We start from the raw sequence: 22,495 nt of genomic DNA, 5'->3' as shown, positions 1-22,495 counted from the left end.
TAAACATGACCAGAAATAATCACCCGAGACAGTAATTCAAACAAATTGTTCATTTATCTAAATTTTCAAGAAAAGCCAATTAAATGCAAATTCATTTCTCTCATATTTACCTATTCTGTCTAAAAGTCAGATCCTAAGTCAGAACCGGTCCTCTGTAGAAGCATTAGAGTCTTCTGTCGTCATGTAGAGTCATCGTCCTCTCCGTCAGCATAGGGACCTCGCATCATCAGCTCGGGAAGAAGTGGCGCTAGACCTCTCTTGTCTACTTACATTTATACTGAAATTTACATTCTAAAAAGTATCATTTCTTTATTCAGAACGGATGAATGGCGGAAATAATGTCATCTCGGTACTTTTTCGATATATTACGAAAGGTTCTCACATAGATTGTCCCAACTAATGAATAGCAAAATTGAATGTTCATGACTGTTTCGCAACATCTACAGATGTCTCTATTAGGTGAATTTGTTGCAAAAATGGGTTCACTCTCAGTTCATATCAACTTTTCCGTCTCTCAGGGGCTTTTGGCTGATGTCCCAGACTTGTCATCATGCTTATGGCTTTTCGGTTCATCGAAGGTGCAAGGTCACAGGCACAGTGATGCCTTTCTGTAAATTTCCAGCAACTCCAATGCAGGCTGCGGGTGGCGGGCATTTTGTGGCAGGCCACAATGGACAACTTAAAGCAAAGTAGACATAAAACAGAATTACTGCATAGAAATGATTTGTACAGTGTTATTCCCCTGCTAATACCCTTATGTGTGTGTATTTATCTAGCCATTTGCGACATCAGAAGCCATTAATGCATATTAATTATAAGCGCAAACACCATAACATCACATAAGCAACATCGTTTTCTGTCAGTTTGCTTCACCAACTTAGTTCACTTGTTATTTAGCCATGCAATAGCATTCCCACGTATATTTCTTTTGTTAATAGGTTGATTATTCAACATTCGACAAACTTTTAATACTTTAATAATTAATCAGTAGTACTTTTAGTTATAACATGCGGAAATGAAACAGGTATTCCGTTTTGGAGTAAAAACCCTGCTCCATCACTATCTCCAAGTCAACGGTACATCCATGGGCTTTTCTGGGGCACCTAGCTATGCCAACATCTTCATGCTTAAATTTGAATCCGAAAATATTCTATCTGACTCACTATGGTCATCCAAGCTCATTTTATATCGTCAATACATTGACGATATTTTGATCATATGGCAAGGATCTCAAAATGAACTGGTATCGTGTATCCACCAATTGAATGAGATTCACCCATTTAATTGATTCTCAAAGTATTTCATATCTGGATGTTGTACTTAAGAAAGTGGGAGACATCATTGAGACATCAGTTTTTAAAAAACCAACTGATCGCAATAATGCATTGCAATATCAAAGCTTCCACCCATGGTCTTTGAAAAGACACTTACCTTTTTCTCAATTTCTGAGGATTAGGCGTATTTCTTCTGATTCTGAGTCATGCGTGCAGACCATGCAAGATTCCCAAAAAAAGTTTTTAGCTAGGGGTTATCCCTCTAAAGCGGTTAATGAAGCTGAAAAAAGAGCATTGATGAAAAGTCGTGAAACTTAATTACTTAAGCAAAATAAGCCTTCAGGCCCAAATCGTGAAGTATTTGTATCGACTTTCTCCAGTAATTCTGATTTGATTAAAAAAAGTATTTTACATCGATGGAATTTACTGCAAAGCGAATCTGACTTCAAAGATATTTTTTCTGAGCCACCCCTATTTGCTTATAAGAGATCAAACAACTTAAAATAAATTTTGAACCGGACTACTGTTAGGCCCCATACTGCCTTTAGAGGCATGATGACTTGCATGAATTGTTCACATTGTCATAATGTTATCACTGGTAGATACGTCACACATCCTTGGACCGGTAAAAAGATTGCTTTAAATTTTGATGCGAATTGCAATAGTCATCATGTCATCTACTTTATTAGATGTCCGTGTGATTTGTATTATGTGGGGAAAACTGAGAGGGCAATACGCATTCGGATCACCGAACATAAAAGCAGAATACGCACAAAGACCACCAGTTCACCTCTTGCAGCACACTGGTCAGATAAAAAGCATTCCATAGCCCAACTGAGATTCTGTATTTTGGAGAAAGTTGTATTACGTTCTGACAGGGATATGACAAAATTCTTGTTGCAACGTGAATCCTATTGGATTTGGTTCATGCAAAGCCTCCTTCCCAAGGGGCTTAATGATAAGTTTGAATTGGCTTGTTTTCTGTAAACACTTCTTACATGGTTTTCTAAGCGCCTTATTCCTGGAAATAAGTATGCTGTCAAATTGCTGATTTTTCAATGTATACCAATATTGACATTGTGATAATCACCGAGTTTGTGCACTAATTGTATCTCATAATTTTTTATTCATTGTGTTCACTTTGATTTTTGTATCTGCTTTCCCCTTTACGCATTCTTTTTTCTTTTCTATTTTTTTTGAAGGTATTATGAGTGTTTCTGCACGATGGTGTTTTTTTATTTGTCTTTTTATTTGTCTTTATTTATTTTAGCACTTTTGTGTGTTTCTCGCGCAAACATGGCGGCTATTATTCTGGTTGTTTTGCCACTAGGATAGTGTAGCAATGGGTTTAGTCCCATTTCTATGTTTAGTTTGGCTTTATATCATGTGACTACGTGACGTTTTCTAAGCGTAGAACTTGGCATGTTTTTCTCGTGGAATGCAGCTTGGTCCGGTAAGCGCTATGCTCTCACTTTGAGATTTTAGTTAGTAATACTTCGGTTAAGTAGGTTTGAGATAAGTAACCTTAGTTTTTGTTCACTTCTCGTTACAGACTGTTGCATTGTGCAACGTTTGGGAATGGTGTTGTAATCTTACATTTGACGACATCAGTGGTTGTAAATTGACGCGAATTATTTTCTAACGCATAACGCAGGTGTTGAATTCATTCTCTTGATGCCATAAGCGGTCTAATGCTGGTAAGCGTACTTTAGAGTTTGTGGTTACGTGCAATCTTATGGGACTGATATCTAGAATTTTGATACGCAACTTTTAATCCTTTGCAGTGAAATTCTAGGATACTGGCTGGTATTTCCTGGTTTATCTTGCACAGAACAATTAAACTGAGCTGTATGATTGCCCACGTATTGTATTATCTCAAGGTATGCTTTTTTTTAATCTAGACACGAGAATGGAACTGTTTTTAGTGCACGGGTGTGTTCGGGACTATTTTTGCCTTTTCTTTTGACCTTCTCTCTGGTTTTCGGACTCCGTTTGTGATTTACACGTTTTTTTCGATTCACCCCTTCTGTGTACAAATCTTATAAGACAATTGTTTGTTTTTGTAGATCCCCCTGATGAAGGGCTCATCTAACAGCCCGAAATGCATTGGGATTTGTTGTTATGAAATTGAAAGGACAGACTACTGCTGAATACAAGCAACGTTTTGTTTGATTCTGTTATCTACATTCACAAAGAATTAAAAGACAGAAGAATTCATTCTGCATTTGGAAATTCATCTGTTGTTCTAATTGTCACCACAGTATTTTATTGAACATTCTTTTCATTCACTGAGTATAAGACTTAGGTGGAATTGATTATTTATCATTTATATATGTGTCATATTTTTGCTGTCTATTTTGAAAGTGTGAATACGCCCCTCTTGGGCATTTAGTAGTGCACTTGTTATTTCTAGACACTCGTCTAGAATTTCTTGCTCTTAACTTTCTAAAAGTGGCATTTTTGGAATTGTGATTTAAAATCCAACTTTACCATTAAAGAGGATATTAAATTACAGTTCATGTGTGTCCAAACATGATATTTCTATCTTCTATCAATCAAACGTTAGCTCTTATTGAATGTAATCAGATAACCCATTGTTATCCAAGGGGAGAGGTAGGCCTTATAGTAGTGAAAAAAGACTACAAGGACATGTACAATTTAAACTCACATATCCCAATTTTTAAATACTATACGCCATGCCATATCAGCCTTTAGGGCCTCCCAAGTGGGTGACTTATGTATTACAAAGGAAGGTTTAGGCCTGGCAAAAGGTTTATTTTCTTGGCTGAATTGGCAGAATTATAGTGAACTACAGGCTGCAATGTCAGGCACGAGAAATATTTTTAAAGAGCTACATTGGTGGGTGGAACAAAGAATGCTGTAGACCAACTAGTAGCTTTTAATTTTCAGGCCTTGGGTATATGCAGTACCACTTTACTAGAGACTTACTAGTAAATTCAATGTGCCAATCAGGTGTATGCCATTTTTACCAGTTTTAAGCTCTCTAGCACTTATTGCCAGTGGTAAAGTGCACAGAGTTCGAATGTCAGCAAAAGCAAATTCAGAAAACAGGAGGAGTGAAGGCAAAAGTTTTGGAAAAAGACCACACCAAGAATGTGAGGTCTAGCGTTGTTCTTTTAAAATTTGGTACAGTTGGTAATTGAGCTAAATAGTCATATTTGGGCATAGTTTTCAAGTATTGATCCACTTTGAACTTTGGAGCCTGTTGGATTACGTTGTTAATCTCTGCATCTGTCATATTTGTTGATTTTGCTCATGTAATTTCCGGTTGGGGATTTGCAATGATGACTCTTCCATAGCAACAATTAGAGTAATATTTAGTACATTTCCACTGGCAACGTTCTTTGGTGCTACATCCTTTGCTGTAGGTGTTGTCTAGATATGTGAGTAGGGGCTTCCTTTTGTGCGCTTCTGTTAAAGTGGCTTCATTGGATATGCTCATTTCTGCATTCAATTTAAAATCTAAATTAAATAGTAAATATGTTTATCTAGGTGAGTATTTAATTCCTATTACATGTCTTTTTGTTTGGGCTTTCTGTTTCTTCACTTAAGTTGTTTGGGTATAATTATATATTTTTTTGCAGCCCTGCAGGTATAAGAAGAAAAATTCAAAGCTATATTTAGCAGGTTTCTGGATTCATATGGACAGCATGGCAACATGCAGTCTTCTTTGTAGGAGCAGGTACCAAAGTAAGAGGTGTGTTGTGTCTGTTTTTTAACACATATTTGTATTGAATTTAAAACTATACTCAAAACACAGTGAGCCTCAACCCATATTTACCATATGTAAGAAAATTAGAAGGACAAAATATAAGGCCATCCCCTTAAGCCCAACAACTAGAGGAAGACATTTACATTCGCAAGGAACGTGTGCTGTCCACATTCATACAGCTTCTTATTGGATTATTAAATCCCCAAATCGCCACCAATTGAATTTGTTAGAAGGGAGGGGAAAAAGTGGTGAGTGGCAGGGAAAAAAGGGGAGTAACAGTTGAAGGAGCCGCAAACCGCACAGATATAACGGCGCAGATACGAAGCGGAGTCCTATAATTGAAGAACAGGCTGTGTTATGGCAATAAATTGGAAGTCCTTATTTCTTGATCCTGCTATCTTCTTTTCACCACTCTGCCAGTTACTTAATAGTGAGTAATCTGCATTTAGCAAGTATTAATGGCACATCAGTGTATCTGGTTGAGACTTGCTTGGCTTTTGGGCAGGCAAAGAGGCCTATAAGTTACCCTTCTGAGGACAGTGTTATATCAATCTCTGTCACAGTCCAAAGGGAGGAGGCTACCCTACCCAAATAATCCCTAACTTCTGGGCAACTCATACCATGTGGAAGAACGTCACATCTCGGCTTGTGCAACTAGGACAGACTGCCTGCAAACCAGAGAATATCCTGTCAATTATCTTGGGTGTCAAATATGCCCTATGTATTTGGTCCAACAAAATCATGTGGACAAATTTCATTCTGGAGAAAGTAGGGGCAGATTGTAATATTCTGCTCCGTTCCTCCTCCATTATATTCCTACAGATGTTATCAGCACATTGCAATCCCGAGTTATCAATGAAACTTTTGGCCTGATGAACGCCACGTGCATCAGTGTTATAGCCTTGAATTTCCTTTTGGAAGTGCCTATGGTTATCCTAATCAGTCCTTAGCTGGGTGAAGTCTTTGAATGTCCCACCAACCGCATATAGATTACCCAGCAGTTCTATTCCTAGTTCCTTCCAGCTGCTCAGTTTGCTCCAACATGTTTCTGTGCTGATGGGTGTATAAACTCCCACTCTGGAGTCCTGATGCATGTGGTTGTTTGGTACATGTCCTAATGAGCTCTCTTTACCAGATAAATCAGACAACTCGCATTTGGTTATCCTTCCCTCCGTCAGTTTGGTTGGGCCTCATTAGCACTCTCAGCACATCCATGATTCTTGGCAGTTGCTCTTCCTTCCTTGCCAAAAATTAAAAAAAAGCACCCATTTTATGACCCATTTCAACTGTGTTGCCAGGTAGTATAACCCAAAGTCTAGGGTAGGCCCTAGCCTATACTGGCAGGCACAGTTTAGATAAGGAGAGTTGCCGTCTGTTAGATTCCAGGGGTCAATCTTAGTCCTAAATGCTTTAGCCGACCTAACAACGGTGGAGGCCAATAACAGTGGGTGGGAATTATTTAGATATGTATCAGTGATACAATTAAAGTCTCCCCAATGGCTTGTAGGTAGTGTGGTGTATTGGCTATGTGTGTTGACAACTCATTGAAATGTTGTGTTTGCTCTGAGTTAGGGGCATAAGCAATATTGAGCACTTTGTACCTGCCTTCAAGCCTGCCACCCAAGGTTAAATATATCCTTGATGGGTTTACAGTTATAGGATTCACCTGAAAGGGGACCTCCCCAGTGTGACCTAGGTCACCACCACCCCTGGCATAGGCCAAATATTATGTGAATTGCACCTGTCCCTTCCATCTCCTCTGCAAGACAAGGCCCTCCTTTTTAGTCAAGGGTGTTACCTGCAGCATTACAATATGATCCCACTTCGCATTATGTACGCCTGTGTGTCATTGTATTTCTTCATGCATATATTCCATCTCAGAACTTTTATAACCTCCATGATGACAGGTTGTTGGAATGTATATAACTACTACATGTTAACATCAAGCAACATCTAGATCCCCCCCATCACACCCCTCTATAAAGGCTCAAACAATGCCTCCAATCTGCCCAGGTCATGACTCTCTGCATGCCTGTCTCCCTCAGTAACTAAAACATTCACAAACCACCAGCAATGTCTAACAAATGCCTGTGGATAGTCATGAAAATGAATAACTCATATGCCGATGTCCACTGTGATTTTACAGGGAACACCTTTGTCTTCCCACAGTTATAGAAGTTTATTAGCAGTGCCAGGGATCATTATTGCTTGAAGGATGTCCTCTTCGAAGTTCAGTGATAAGTTGTGAACTTGCATTTGATACATTTCTGAAGCGCATTCAGCCCTTCCCCTCTTGTGAACCATTTAGCAACATCGCGGCCGGCAGGACTGCCTGATCCCTTTCCCATTTGGTTTGTGTTCTCGACATTCTTCATGAATGGATTAATTCTTCCAGCATACTTTCCAGGACCTTTTACTGGAGAGATTGTCCACTGATCTTCAATCAATCAATCAGGGGTTTACAGAGAGTGCTACTCACCTGTGAGGGTCTCAAGGCGCTGGGGGGAGGCAGCGGCTCTGGGTCAATCGAAGAGCCAGGTCTTGACGTCTCTCCTGAATGTGTGCAGGGTCGGGGAGCGTCTGATGTTCACGGGAGCCTGTTCCAGGTTCTCACTGCGATGTAGGAGAAAGCTCTCCCACCCGTTCTGTTGCTGCAGATGCGGGGGACCTCAGCCAGGGCGAGGTCGGTGGAGTGGAGGTTTCTCTTGGATACGTCGAAGGATAAACTCTTGTTTAGATATTTGGGTCCAACGTTGTTGAGGGATTTGTAGGTGTGGGTGAGGAGTTTAAAGGTGATCCTCTTTTCAACACGGAGCCATTGGAGGCCTCGTAGGTGTAGAGTCATGTGCTCGTGGCACGGTGTGCCGAGGACAAGTCTGGCTGCGGCGTTCTGGATGGCTTGGAGTTTGTGTAGAAGAGTTTTGTTGTTTCTGGCGTAGAGGGCGTTTCCGTAGTTCAGTCTGCTGGTTATGAGTGCGTGGGTGACAGTACTTCTGCAGTTGGGGGGGTCCATTTGAAGGTCTTACGGAGGACGCGAAGGCAGTTGAAGCTAGTGGATGCGATGGCGTTGATCTAGCGGTTCATGGAGAGGGAGGAGTCCAGGATGATGCCGAGGTTATGAGCATGGTCTATAGGGGTGGGTGGGCTTCCGAGGGCAGAGGGCCACCAGGTGTTGTCCCAGGCAGAGGTGCAGGGTCCCAGGATGAGGACCTCAGTTGTCTCTGAGTTTAGCTTCAGGCATATGTTCTTCATCCAGGCTGCCACATTCTTAATTCCTTCCTGAAAGCAGAGTCTGGTGTCTTCGGGATTCTTCGTGAGCGAAGGGATGAGCTGAGTGTCATCTGCGTAGGATACGATGCTGAGCCCATGCTGTCTCTGACGATGGAGGCGAGGGGGGCCATGTAGATGTTGAAGAGCGCTGAGTGATGATCCCTGGGGCACTCTGCAGCTAATTTCCATGGGTTTGGAGAGGAAGGGAGGGAGTCGAATCCTCTGGGTTCTGCCGGAGAGGAAGGATTGCATCCAGTCGAGGGCAGCTCCTTGGATTCCCGTGTCGTGAAATCTGTCTGCGAGCGTGCGGTGTGAGACGGTGTCGAAGGCTGCGGAGAGGTCTAGGAGGATGAGGGCCGCGGTGTGTCCCATATCCAGTAGCATGTGGATGTCATCGGTGGCGACGAGGAGGGCTGTCTCGGTGCTGTGGTTGCTGCGGAATCCAGACTGGGAGGTGTCTAGGATGTAGTTCTCTTCTATAAAGGTGGTCAACTGGGTGTTTACGAGTTTCTCGGTGACTTTGGCCACAAAGGGGAGGAGAGAGATGGGCCTGTAGTTTTTCAGGTCCGTAGGGTCAGCCATTGGTTTCTTGAGGAGGGGTTTAACCTCCACCCGTTTCCAGTCATCTGGGCAGATGCCTGATATTAGGGATGCATTGATGGTGCGTCCTAGTTCGGGTGCGATGACCACGGTGGCCCTGTGGAATATATGGGGTGGGCAGGGGTCCGTTGGGGCTCCTGAGTGGGTTTTCTTCATGGTTGCGGTGATGAGTTTGATGGTAGAGGGATCCCAAGACGTGATGGTAGGTTTATCGGCGGCGGTGGGTGAGTGGGTGGTGTTTGTCATTGGTTCGCTGAAGTTGTCGTAGAGGGCCTTGATCTTCAGATGGAAGTAGGAGCTGAGCTTGTCGCAGAGTTCCTGGGAAGGTGTGACGTCTGTGGCTTCGCAGGTGGGTTTAGTGAGCTGCTGTATGACGTTGAACAGTTCCTTGGCATTGGTCATGTTGATCTGGACTTTGTCTCTTATGAAGGTCCATTTGGCGCTGGTGGTATTCCTTCAGGGCGTTCTTGTGGTTGTTCAGTGATTCCGAGGTTTTCAGGTTGGGCCAGGTTTTCTCTAGACGTCTGCAGGAGCGTCTGGCTTCTTGAAGTTCTGTGGTGAACCAGGTGGCTTGCAGAGGGTGTTTGGCGGAGGAGCGGAGGGGTGCAAGCTTGTCAGCGCAGCAGGAGACCCATCGGTGGAATTCCCTGGCTGCGGATTTGATGTCATTCGTGGTGATGAGGGGGTTTTGATGGAGGGTGGTGCTGAGGTGCTCCTCTGTGACATTGCTCCAGTTCCGTCTTGGCGGGTGCGGGGTGGTGGAGTTGAAGGTGAAGTGGACGCAGTGGTGGTCAGTCCAGAGGGGCGGGTGGTGTGGCTGAAGCGGATGTTGCTTCCTCCCGCGAAGATGGGGTCGAGGGTGTGGCCCGCTCTGTGGGTGGGCGTGTTGATAAGCTGCTTCAGTCCTAGGTTGGCGAGGTTGTTGAGGAGATTGGTGGAGTCGGGGTCTTTGCCGTTGTCTAGGTGGAAATTTAGGTCCCCGAGTAGCATGTAGTCCATGGAGGTGATGGTGTGGGTTGCGGCGAGCTCGGCTATATTGGTTGCGTAGTGAGTGCACAGACCTGGCAGTCTGAAGATGAGGGTACCGCATAGCGTGGTCCTGAGGCTAGTCTGGATCTGGAAGTGGAGGTGTTCTGTGTTGGAGTGGGGTCACTCGTGCTGGATGTGGAGAGTCGGAGGGGGGTCTTGTGTGCGATGGTGAGTCCTCCTCCTGGGCGGTGTGGCCGGTCTTTTCTCTGGATCTTGTAGACATTGGGGATGGCAGTGGCGATGTCAGGGCCAGAGGTGGCGTTGGTCCAGGTTTCCGTGAAGAATGCGACGTAGGGCGAGAGGGTGTCGATCAGGTCCCAGACCTCTATGGCGGTGCAGGGAGCGCACATTGAGAAGGATGCAAGTCAGGGTATCGGTGGTGTGTGCATTGGGTGTGCCTTCGGCGGTCGTGGGAGCTTTGTCGATGTTGAAGGATCTGCGGCAGGGTCTACACGAGAACTGCCCGTGGGTGGTGTTCGGCGAGGATCTTGCGCACTCGGCATGTCTTCCGGGGTTGAGTGCGTGAAGAGTGGTTGATTTGTAGATGGGCTAGCCTTAGGCGTGCCTTCGGCGCGCCAGCGGCACGCCTGCTGTGCGCAACTGCGCAGCGGCTGCCATTATGAAGGGGAGGGGGAGGGACTTGCAGCTGGGAGGAGGGAGCGGGGCGGTAGGGGGAGGAGTCATGGGTCAGCGGTGGCGTGAGCGGCGGGAAATAAGCAGAAGGGGCACAATGAGGACTACTACAAAACACACAGCAGCACAATCAAATAATTTAAGCAAAATAAAATTAAGCACAACAATTTAGGCACACAATCCGCTACCAGCGGGAACCGGAATCAGGGTAGACTCGAACCCTGCAACAGAGTGGCAGGCTTCAGAGGCGACGCAAGGCACAGCGGAGCTGCCGGGGAGAGAGAGCTCCTAGAACAGAGGTCGGTGGACTCACACGCCCCCCCCCCCCCCCGCAGCGGCCGCCATTGTGAAGGGTATTATGGAGTTCTATCCAGTGCCACTCCTCCTGAGGATCTGTTAAAAACTGCATCTCTGAGTCCATCGTAATCTTCAGGTTATTCGTGAATAGCATAGCCTATTTAAATCCCATCTTCTTATTCGTGGCTTAACCTCCACAAATGAGGCCCACTGCAGTTGCACAGCTGCAGGAAAATCTGGTTAGATCATGGCCCCTTTGTTCTCAACTTACAGTTCACCCAGCAATCGTGCTTGCCTCAAAATGTGATTGTGATCATAAACATGAAGCAACCACAACACCACATGCCGTTATGGGGTCCCAGGCAGCAGGCGCTTAGCAGGCACGAGGCACACTGTCTCCAGCGCACCTGTTTCTGCAGGCCAGCCCTTAACCAGTTGCATATTGGCAATTGTGCCCTAATCTTTCAAGACCTATGTTACCAACATCCTGCAACAAGTTTAAGTCCAACGCCACAGTGTTTATCTTGGATTCTAACGAGTCATTGGTGGATGCTATGACAGCTAAAATGCCATATAGTTTATCAGAGCTCCGGGAAGTCCACTCCCCTCTGCATCTCTGAGGTCCACCAGGCACCTAGTCAGGGAGCTCCTCTTGTGGCTGATCTGCCTTCCCCAAGAGTCCTTAGGCTTATTTAATTTGCCATATATTACTTGAACAGAAACTTGTAGGGATCACTCCAGGTAATATCTTGGCTCTTGGCAATATGCCCTAGTTATGGCTGGTCCATGGTGTACAAGTTATAATGTGTCTGTTAAACAGCACCCTATGGCGAAGGGCCCACCTATCTCATTACTCCGCAGGAGAGTATCAGATCACTGCATTATAATCCTAGGGCCCACAGCGTCCAGATTGGTAGTTGAATCCAACAGGCAAGAGCACGCAGCCATTTTGTAGATCCCTAGCTAGGTCAGGCCAGGTGGCAAAGTGCACACTCATTCCCCACTCCTAGGCCCTAGTGCTGCCTTCAGTCTTTTCTCGGTGGTGCAGATTGACTATTTGCAGAGGAAAGAAATGTTGCAGCAGTGGGGGACGGGGAGGTAAGCTTTCCCTAAGGTCCCACCTTTGTCTCTTATGGCATCGCGCAGTGTTCTTCAGCCTACCAATGTTCAGTCTCTAATGGCTGGAATGCACCCGCGTCACAGGTCGGGGATTGCTCTACCACGCAATGGCAGCCCCAAGCTTCACCAGACTTCAGTGGTGCTTCCCTTTGGTCTTTCATCAGAGCCTTTCCTCAGCTCCCTCCTCCTTCCAGAGTTGGCCGCCAGCTAATGGGAGCTTCCGTGCCTGGGTGGAAGAGACACAGGGGCCCAGTGGCACTTCCCTCTCCTCGGCATTCCCTGCTGGAGTTCATCTACATGCTCAAAGTCCTGCTGGTCTGAGGTTGGGAGGCAGAGTCGCCCAGTCACATGGGCCGCTTCAGCTCCCTCCTCCAAAGGATACAGATTTCTCAGCTTCTTGACCTGTGTTCCTTCCAGGATTTCAGCTCCCCGGTGCCACCAACCTGTCGCAGTTCTTTTCCCCACCCTACAGTCACTTAGGAGCAGCTCAGGCACCAGCTCGGACACAAGCTGCCACCAACTTGTACAGGTCGCTCAGCCCAGTCTGCTCTCTCGACTTGGTAGCAGCCGTTCTCCTCACTGCTGCAATTATGTCAGGGGACATAACTGGGGGTCCCCACAGATCATGTTGGTCCATTGGTGGACTTAAAACCCCTGTCCCACTAGGATAAATGGGTCTGCAAGATCCAGGAGTCGGGGATCCTGGTTTCAGGCAGCTGTCACCATGCTCGTCCATGTCACGTCCCCACCCCCTGTTTTGTTGTCCTTTTTACAGTACATTGTTAATTAATGCTTTGTTCTGAATTGTTATCAGTTTTCACTAGAATGTAAAGGCCATTGTATAATTTTGGAGAGTTTTCCTTTCAATGGAAAATTTAGATAGAGGCCTCACTGGTATTTGCTTCTATATTTTGTCTATCAATTGTTTACTAATGTAGATATTTATATATTTCATTTTATTGTATGCAATATTTTTGTCGTTTCCATAGGCTCAAATTAATGTCAATATTGTGGTTCTCAATATCTTGAATCAATATTTTTAAAGCACATTATTTTTGTAGTTGGTTATTAGTAATACAAAACACCTTTTTCTCTCCTTTGGCTTTCCCCTTTTGCAGTCTCCAAGAAACTTTGCAAGATTGTCCTAGATAGTCAATCGGCCAAATTGGATAAATAAGCAAACCAAAACACTTTCTATGAAGACTAATGGATTCGACCAAAGCTACTGAGCTGCTATCATGAATGTAGTCAGTGCAAGAGATATTTTATTTAAGTGAAATGCCATGGATGTCAAGAGATGGCAGCCAGGGGTAGCAGCAGCTACTCCTGGCTTGTGCTTTTGCATTCTTGGCGCTGCCCTGGCTGACCCTGGATTCAGGGTTCATTGAGACTGAGTTCGGATGGGAAAGTAAAGATCTCTATAATACTTAGGCACTCCCTTTACATTCCCGAGCCCCCCCCAGTAGAAAACCTGAACAGGCATTAAAGGGTGGTGGGGGAGTGGGGCAAGAGTCATCCCGGCAATTTACTCAGTGGTCAAAGGGTGTGTAATACCACTTCCGGTACCCGTCCCATGTTAGTGAGTGGTCTCAAATGTAGAATCTATTCTATATAATGATATGGATGCTTCTCATGTCCAGTCATGTTTTCTCTGCTGCAAAAGGTCTTTCTTCATTCGTAGGGTTCCCAGTTTCAGGAAAGAAATCAGTTCCAATCTTCTGTTCTATTTATTGACTTCAGAAAGCTATAATTTACAAAGTAAACTACGTGGCACCACTCGATGAATACGGTCTACTCGTTCCATTACTGCTCGGTAGGGAAAAGGTATTTGGCATGCCAAATGCATGTAGAAAAAGCAATCAATACAAAAGAACAAATTAATCGACCATTGGATAGCACTAGCTCCAGAAAACAACCTGATTACATTTTTAAAAACCCCAGCGTTCTCTGGTATGCTATCATTCAGTGTTTTCTTAGCTTTGAGTGAATCAGGTGTAACATCAGTGTCTTATTAAATTAATGTTTCTTGTGGACGACAACAACATAATACAAAAAAACTAAAAGACTGCCTCTGAAACGTAGTTGGCATTTGAAGACTGATTTTTTTGTATAGCTGGCTGCTCTTTCTTCAGGGTTTAATTGATTTTCTTGATATCTGTAGCCTGGCAAATTGCCTGCCTAAGTACTTTGTACGACCCTTTGGCTGGTTGCCAGGTATTGATTTCCTGCCTACAGTAGCTATGTTGTATTTGTTCTTCCAACTTCGATAGAGGCTAATGTGTCAGCAGCACAGAGACAGGAAGTCAATGGTCCTGAGATTTTTATTAACCTCCCTGCATTGTCTTATGTACAAGCTGTAGCATACTTTGCCATAAAATCTTAAGTATGTGTTCTTGCTGTGCAGGTATTTCAAGCATTTAGTAAGGGTTTTAAATACATGTTTAGCAATAATAGGGCTGTATTTATTCATTTAAGTAATGCATTTGAAGCAACCAAATAAAACATTTGGTTGAATTCTTTTTATTTCGAATAATGGGAAACTGTCAAATAATATGCGTTTTTCCGGGCTTGGAAGTAAAAAAACAAAAATGTATATAATTGGGGTGCTGTGCAGTGGGCCCCTGACACTTTCAAGCCCCGGTGTCACTGCACCTGCTGTTCTATTAAAAGCTGGGCTCATATATAGTTCCACAATATTTCCACTAGAATACAAGTGTGAGTGCAATAGCACCTTTCTGCTTCAGCCGACTGCAATGACATTTTCGCCCAGCCCTTGGCGCAACATGGTATTTGTTCAAAGCAAAGTATTACAACACACACACCAGCAGCAGGGGAGTAGCTATCAATAGTACAACAAGTGCTGTGGCACCAGGGCCCAGGGTGTGTGGGGGTCCTCTTCACCCCAAGTGTTTTGTACTAATAAACAAAGGGATGAGCCTTAGTTTGCTTCCCTTTTTTATTGTCCATGGCACCCTTTTTACTCCACTGACCAGCAATCATGTTGAGGAGTGTTGAAGTACTTTGTGTCAGAATGTGATTTACTATGCACATTTGCACTTTCTGGCAGAAGCATCACAGGATATCGGAAGTTGGCCACACTCACACACTGCCGAACTACACCTGTGGAGCAAATACTAAAGCTACTATACTTGCAAGTGCAGTGATGGCACTATGTGGTAGAAAAGCTCAGAAACTGCCAATTCAATAAGCAAGGGTTGGATAGTCCAGGATTAGAAGTGTTCAAGGAATATTACTACAATACATAGGATTCTGTAATCCCTGTATAAACGACACTCACTAATTTCTTAATAATCGGTGACTTGTGACGCACCAAGTCGTTCATTTTTAAGAAAAAGGTCAGAACTTGACTATTATAGGGTTAACTCAGTCGCATTCTGATGTCCCAATGACTGCTTCTAGAACCAGCAGCTGAGTTGAAAGGCAGGCCAGGCCACAGAGCATAATTAAAGCAGCTGTTTAAAGCAACAAATCGAAGTTGATTTTCTTTATTCTTCTCTATTTTAATAGCTTACAATGACCAGCAGAGGGAATATGTTTATTTTTTGTACTCCTTAGAAAAAAGCTAGAATCTTTTTGTATGTTTCTACACATTCCAAGCCACAGCAGCATTTCTTTTACTGACTTGAATTGATCTGTTTCTAATTGTTGTTTGCAACAAATTCCGAACAGGTTTTTGATGTGTTTAGTTTTGCACTAGAGGTTTTATTTTTATTCTTCATATTTGCAAACATGCTTGCTCTTTCATATGAAAGAGCAAAGCACCAAGGTTTTGAGTGGTTTGTGGAAAGATGATTGTGTGACCATGTATTATATGGGATAAAGTACCCCCTGGTGAATATGATAATGTTATTTCCTTGGAGTTCCATAACCTAATAAAGAGACTCGGCCTTTGGCCTCATTTCTCTATATGTTTATGAAACTCCTAGGTGACTTGGAATATCCTTTTAATGTATGGCAAGGGGTACTTTATTCCTAATGTCTTTTTGGATGGTTTGCACCCAGCACACCATTTACGACTAGGCCAGGAATCTGGCAAGATATGTTGATCAAAGTAAATGCTGTGGTCTCTATGAAAGTGATGTAGACAGGTTTAAGGAGTGGAATGATCCGAAATCACTCCCTTGTTTGATTTGCAAGGGCTAATGACCAAGTGCTTCAGTCCTCCATCCTTGACCCTTTAAGACAACAGTACATCTGTTATATTCTGGAGTGCAGGGAGTGGCCTGACGGATACTGGTGCAGATAAATGGACAGCTCACTAAACAGACAATGGTACTTTGCAGATATGAACATCATCACTAATGCAGTGTGAATTCCTCATTCAAATCGCCCCACAGGTGACCCAAATAAAGCCTTTAATGGCACCTCACAACCCTTATGACCTAGAATAAGGACATGTTCCACGGGCAAAAGTAGTGTCCATAAACGTGCATATGAAATTATTGGTACTTATATAGAGCAAACCTAGCTGGAAATCAACAGAGAGCCACTCAATGCTCCTCCAAGGGATGCAGATAGTGTTCCAGCTCAGCTGGTGGCAGGACTCTTTCACAGTTACCATGGACAAACACACATCCAAAAAGGCCACACAAACTCCCAGACAGCCAAGAGCTTGCAAAGGACTTGGGCATAAATTCACAGACTGAGAGGTTAAGGCCATCAAATGTAGACTAGAATATTATACTTTATTTATTGATTGATGTCTTTATTTACTTATTTATTTATGTATTTTTTGTTTATTCATTTATATGTAGCATATGACATTTCAAAGAGAAATGTAGTATTATAAGTTACATTTTCATTTGGCATATAAGACAATACACCATAGGTCAAATGACAAACGCCAGCAAGATTGTAAGAGACATGTTAAAAAACTAAGGGGCATATTTATGAGTCCCTTGCACCGCCAGTGTGTCACTTTTTGTGCCTCTCCAGTGGAGCAAATAACAAAATCATATCTATAAGGCCACAGAAAGCCACTATGCTTGGTTTTGAATGGCCTCATAAATATGGAGCAAGGCAAGGCAGATTAAATCGCTGTGTTGCCTTACTCTGGAGGCATTCCATGGGCATTGCTGTGGGTTTTCCTACGTAACACCTATGGACTTTGACTCTTCCCCAGATTTATGAGAGCATGAAAACCTGGGGAAGCACCAAAACCTCATGCCTCCTGAGGCATGGCGTAACAAGGAGAAATAACTTTATTTTGCTCCATTTTTTCTATTCTGCAGCATACATAGAAAGAGGAAAATGCCTCTTAGGATTGTTTCTGTGCAAGAAGGTGCCCCTCCTTGCATAAAAATAATCCTGCTGACACCACAGGCACCCTTGCACAATGGTGCAAAGATGCCTGCATTGGTGCTAGGCAGCCAAACGGCTCCAGGGCATGGCAAAAGAACAGGAACGCACAATATTGCATAAATACGGTGCATCCCTGACCTTTCACTTGGGTGAAAGGGCAGCGCAGCAAGCTGACTTGCTGCACTGACCTATTCCAAATTCCCATGAATGAGGGCCTAATCGCATAAAAGATACAACTGGCAAGCGACCGACATAACCTGCTCCTTCTAAAGTGAATATACAGTTTAAGATATTTATACTGCTTGGAGTCTCTGTTAAGCATCAAATATTTAAAGCATTTGGCGGTGATATGTAAGTTCTTTTTCTAGTGATGGGCTGGCTTAAATGTCTGCTGTAAGTGGGTGTCCTTAGAAGTTTGAAGGAGCAGACTCAGATAGATTTGACTAGATTTAGGTAGTACTATCAAGGTAGATTAGCTGTTCTTATTGTATTGTACTGTATTGTAATTGCATTTATATAGCACTTACTACCCCTGACAAGGCGCCAAAGCGCTTTTTCGGCGAGTAGCACGCTACTCCGGAACCTATAAAGGATTAGTGTTGAATTAGTATAGTGAAAAATTAAAGTAATTTGAGTGGTGGATAGGTTAGTCAGTTATTTGGATTGAGAAGGATAGCGGAGTGATAGAAGAGGGAAAAAGGTTTGCATTTATATAGCGCTTGTTACCCCGGATGGGGTGTTGAAGCACTTCTTTGGCGAGTAGCACGCTACTCCGGAACCCATAAAGGATTAGTGATTAGTGTTGAATTAGTTCAGTGAATTATGCAAGTAATTTGAGTGGTGGATAGGTTAGTCAGTTATTTGTATTCAGAGGATAATGTTATGTTCCAGGAGAGAAAATATCAGATAGGTACATTGTGGCTATCCAATGTATGACTATGAAAAACTATAATTAGAGGACCCTATTATGGCAGACAGACAAGTGGCCTTGTGATGATATATGATGCAGGAGGTGCCTCATGGAAGATAAATTGAATAGGGCCCTAATGACAATGTCAAGAGATCTCAAAGTGTGTTGAAAAAGTCCCATTGGAAGACTGTTACAACAATTCAGGTTGACAATAGGTTTCATATGGAAGAGGCAAAGGTGAGTCTGTCAGCAGTGGAACAGGTAGAGCCAGGAGTGGAAAAGTAATAGAAAGATAGTAAGTGTAGGAACTCCTTTGTAGAATAGTTAAACATAAGGTAATGTAGATTTCTCCAATGATGAATGACAGTACGCTAGATAAGCAATTGTAGTAGGGTTGAGAAGGTTGTTAATGAAGTGCAGAGTAGAGTGTCCTCTACACATAGGTGATAGGAGAACAAATCCAACTGAGGAGATCCTGTCACTAAGGAGGGTGAAACAAATGCAAAAAGGAGAGGCATAAAAGAACAAGGAGGGCAGTATGACTCCTTCATCCTGTTGACATACACCAGTTTTTGAATGTCCTGGACACAAACATTCCCTCAGAAAATATTCCACCTACCCCATCCACTGCACTACAGCTAGCAGATGGCATTAGTGGAGCAGGGACTTTAAATAAATATTTGGTTTGCAGTATCAAATGTATTACTCACCCGGAGGAAAGTCTTAACTCGTTACTGGGCCAAGGGCCGAAAGACTTTGGACGTAAGAAGAGAATTAATCAGGAGCTGCAAATCAAATCAATCTATCATCATAGTTCAATTATCCTTTCTTGGGAGTAAATAAGATTTGGTGTTAGTTTTTAAAGTTTTCTTAAACCTTTTAGTAAGTATATATTTATTAATACATTCTCAAAATTGGTAATTAATTCATTAGTAATACAATACATAGTAACACAATACAGAGCAATTGCATAAAGGGCTTTCCTAATAAGTAAATCTCTCTCTAAGTCTATAAAATGAGAGAAAAGTATCATTTAGAACCCACACAGAGTTCCAAATTGAGAGGTTAAAGCATAAAGCTTTAAGCAATTCTAAATCAAGCAGCACTTCCCATGAAGAGAAGTTCAAGCATCTCAATAGAGTCTCAGAGCAACATTGATTCAGGCAAGAGAAAAGAATGGGCCACTCAGAATAAATCTTAGCAAAGGGCTCTCCGAAAGTCTAGAAAGGGTCTGAAGAATCTCTCTCACTACTTTAGGAACACGTGCTAATATAACATTTTGATATATATCACTAAGGTGTAGTTTTGCATTTTTCTGTCTTCTCAGCATATCATCACGAGGTGTCGTCATGGGAACAAGACAGCTTCCGTCGTCTTAGTGGTTCAGGACAAAATGCTTACAGGCATTAAGTGCCTCATTACGATGGTAGTCGGACCGACCGTCCGACATACGTGGTCGGCGATCTGAATCCGACCGCTGAAGCTGGGAAAGTTCCCCTCACCGTATTATGATACAACCACTGCTACCCCAGCAGTATCATCTACGGTGGTGCACATATCCCCGAATATGTCACTGCAAGCCCGTACAAACTCACAGGAAAAATGTGATATGCACACACATGCATGACATATGTGAATATGCCTTGTGCTGCATGTAACCCATTGCTGGAGTGTAGAAATCTGTGCACAGTCCAGTCAATAGGGATATATACCACACGGGAACTTACCTGCATTCCGGCGCCCAGAGTGTCGTAGTCTTCGGGGTTCAGTGGCTGCGGTGTAGGGGAGACCTGTAAATAGGGATCAACACCAGAAACAGTCAGGGAGAAGCTAATTTGGGTGAGTATGCACCCAAATCCTTTGTTTACGATGAGTCTAGGAAGCCGGTCGGACCCCCATGGTCAGTTCGTCGGAAATGCACATCGTAATCGGGAGGGCGTTGAACTCCCTGTACAGCTCTATGGCTGCTGCTTTTCTCCTACTGCCATCTCAGCAGCTGGAGGAAGGCTGTCAGAGTTGGTCTTTCCAGCGGTTGGTTGGACTGCATTCAGAAATCATCGTAATTTGGCAATTGGTCCAACCACTTTCACCAAGACCGCGGTGGTCTGACCGACGCCAACGAGGCCGCAGAATTCGGTCCAACCAACATCATAATTAGGCCCTAAGTGTAGAAAAAAACATTTTATAAACATTGTGCATGTCGAGGTTAGGGTTCCACTGTTCATTATATTACAAGACAAAACAGTTCATGGTTAGATCTCTACGTTACACCGACAAAATCATGCAATTCTCACACATTCTAATGTGCAAATTTTACTCATGAAGAAACATTTTAAGGAAATTAAACTACACAATTTAATACATTATAGTATTCTATGAAAATATCTCTATGGGAACGTCAAAATCTAAGGTTTTCTATTAGTTCAGTTCAGCATTCTTTTTGTATCATTGAAAGTCATATATATTTCATTACTGACATTCCTGACCTAAGGAAAAAGGAAAAGGTAAAATGAAAAATGTATTCATAAGTCTTTCTAACTTAATTTATGTAGCAGCTATGAAGGCCTGATGCTTTCATTTGCCTTTTAAATGTGACTTTTGTTTTGAGGCCTACATCCTATTTCTACATGTTAATTTAATTAATTGTTATTTATTAAAAATGTTGTAGCACCCTAAGACCAACACCACCTTCCTCCTTGTGCAGACAAATGCCTTACTGTGTCAGAGCTTAATGTATGTTCAAACAAAAATCCCATTGTTTTCAAACCTTGCTTGGAAAGGAATGTCAAAAGTAATGAAACAGTGGAATATTTTGCCTGGAAAATCCTGTGGATCCATTAACTGGTTTGTTGAGATTCCCTCAACTAAGAGAGATGGGTGGATTCAGTGAATCAGTTTCAGAAGATTTTAAGTATGGCCCAAACATTCTCTTGGCTCTTTGCCTGGGCATACCACACTTATTCAAGTACAATTGAGAATCACCATTGATAGGGAACTTACACTTTTAACTAGCAGGCATCTTCTCCATAAGCGTGGTCAAAAAGCTTGCCCCTTTGCACAGAATGCTTGCCACCAATACTCAGTATGTCAGCCTCCTCATCTCCTTCTCTGTTGCACAGCCTTTAGGAGAATCCATAAATCCATAAATTGCAAGCACACTGTTGTGAATAGAAGCCAATGAAAATGACCCCCACACCGTGGGTCCACATTTGACATACCTCTATGCCTTTGACCTTTTTTGATCTCTTTTCACCTCCCCTCTTCACCTTCCTTTCACATGTTACCACCTAGGGCATTTCCTTTGTACTGTATCACTTTCTTTGTAAACCCTCTCAGAGACTTTAGACACTCTTCCTCTCTGCCACCTAGTTGGCTCTCCTTGTGACCTAGTGGCGTTTGTTTCAAATCTGTCCCCAGTTGCACCATGAGGGCCGTTGCTCATTCCTCAAGGTACATATCACTCCATAAACCCCGGTCAGCACAACCAGATCCCCCCTCCTAAAATAGTCAGATTTAAGACAGCCCTGCCAGCAATCCTTGGCTTTTCATGCCTGTACCATATACAACATCTAGGGATTGCAAAACATTTTGTCAAAACTCAAGATGCTGCTGCTGCATGCACAAAAGGTTATTTGCATGCCATGCTCTATTTCTGTGCTGATCTAACAAGTAGCTCAAAGCCCACTCTCCTTGCCTCATTCATCTAATCTCTGTACGTGCAGTAGCTGACATCACTCACATGCTGTCCATCCTCTATGCCCTCTCTCTGTCAGTTTACACTCGGTACCTGGATGGCCTCACATGCATGTGTCACCACAGTAGTACCTTTTACCTCTGCTTCACAAGAACCCGATCAATACCACCACCCATATTATCTTTTTGACCCCCTTAAGGGGGTTAATAAAAAGAAGGCTACCCCCAGTCAACCTCCCACACGCCCCTATGCATTCTTCCCAGGATGCCGCCCACCAAATGTCTGGACCTCATGTGACCACTTTTAATGCAATCATCTCAACAGCCCTTTATACATGCCCCTCCCTGGAAAAAAATGGGAAATCCTTTTCAGCAAAGAGTTCTCCACTTGCCTCTTTGTTTCTTCTTTCAATACCACCACCTCAGCTGCTTTTTGTGGAGCCTTTTTTGGCAGGTGTTAAAAACTGTGAGGAGTCATATCTCCTAATTCGTATCTCTAGCCCCTTCCTTCCATTCCTCAAACCACCCCATTCAAAGACCCCACAATAACTGAACTTTTGGGGTGACTGCCTAGTAAAGGTTAATGCAGTCTATGAGTAGACTCCCAAAATAACA

The 22,495-nt window shown here is 43.3% G+C and overlaps 1 protein-coding gene across 4 annotated transcripts in view; it reads left to right on the top strand.

Annotated features, from left to right (window-relative positions):
• The first annotated feature begins 2,664 nt into the window (after positions 1 to 2,664).
• Positions 2,665 to 22,495, top strand: part of LOC146861334 (uncharacterized) — an 81,015-nt gene continuing 61,184 nt past the window's right edge. Inside the window, exons 1-3 of one of the 4 annotated variants that reach the window (XM_085646422.1) lie at positions 2,836 to 2,971; positions 3,059 to 3,154; positions 4,880 to 4,992. In XM_085646422.1, the coding sequence (XP_085502548.1) occupies positions 3,125 to 3,154; positions 4,880 to 4,992 (143 nt within the window). In that variant the 5' untranslated portion in view covers positions 2,836 to 2,971; positions 3,059 to 3,124. Of the gene's footprint in view, positions 2,728 to 2,835; positions 2,972 to 3,058; positions 3,155 to 4,879; positions 4,993 to 22,495 lie in introns of those variants that run through there. The other 3 variants (XM_085646423.1, XM_085646425.1, XM_085646426.1) reach the window with 3 other exon arrangements.

This window comes from Triturus cristatus, chromosome 3_1 (assembly GCF_964204655.1).
Source record: "Triturus cristatus chromosome 3_1, aTriCri1.1, whole genome shotgun sequence".
In the NCBI taxonomy this organism is placed as follows: Eukaryota; Metazoa; Chordata; class Amphibia; order Caudata; family Salamandridae; genus Triturus; species Triturus cristatus.
Note: the sequence above shows the minus strand (reverse complement) of the source record. Positions and strands in the feature narration are given on the sequence as shown.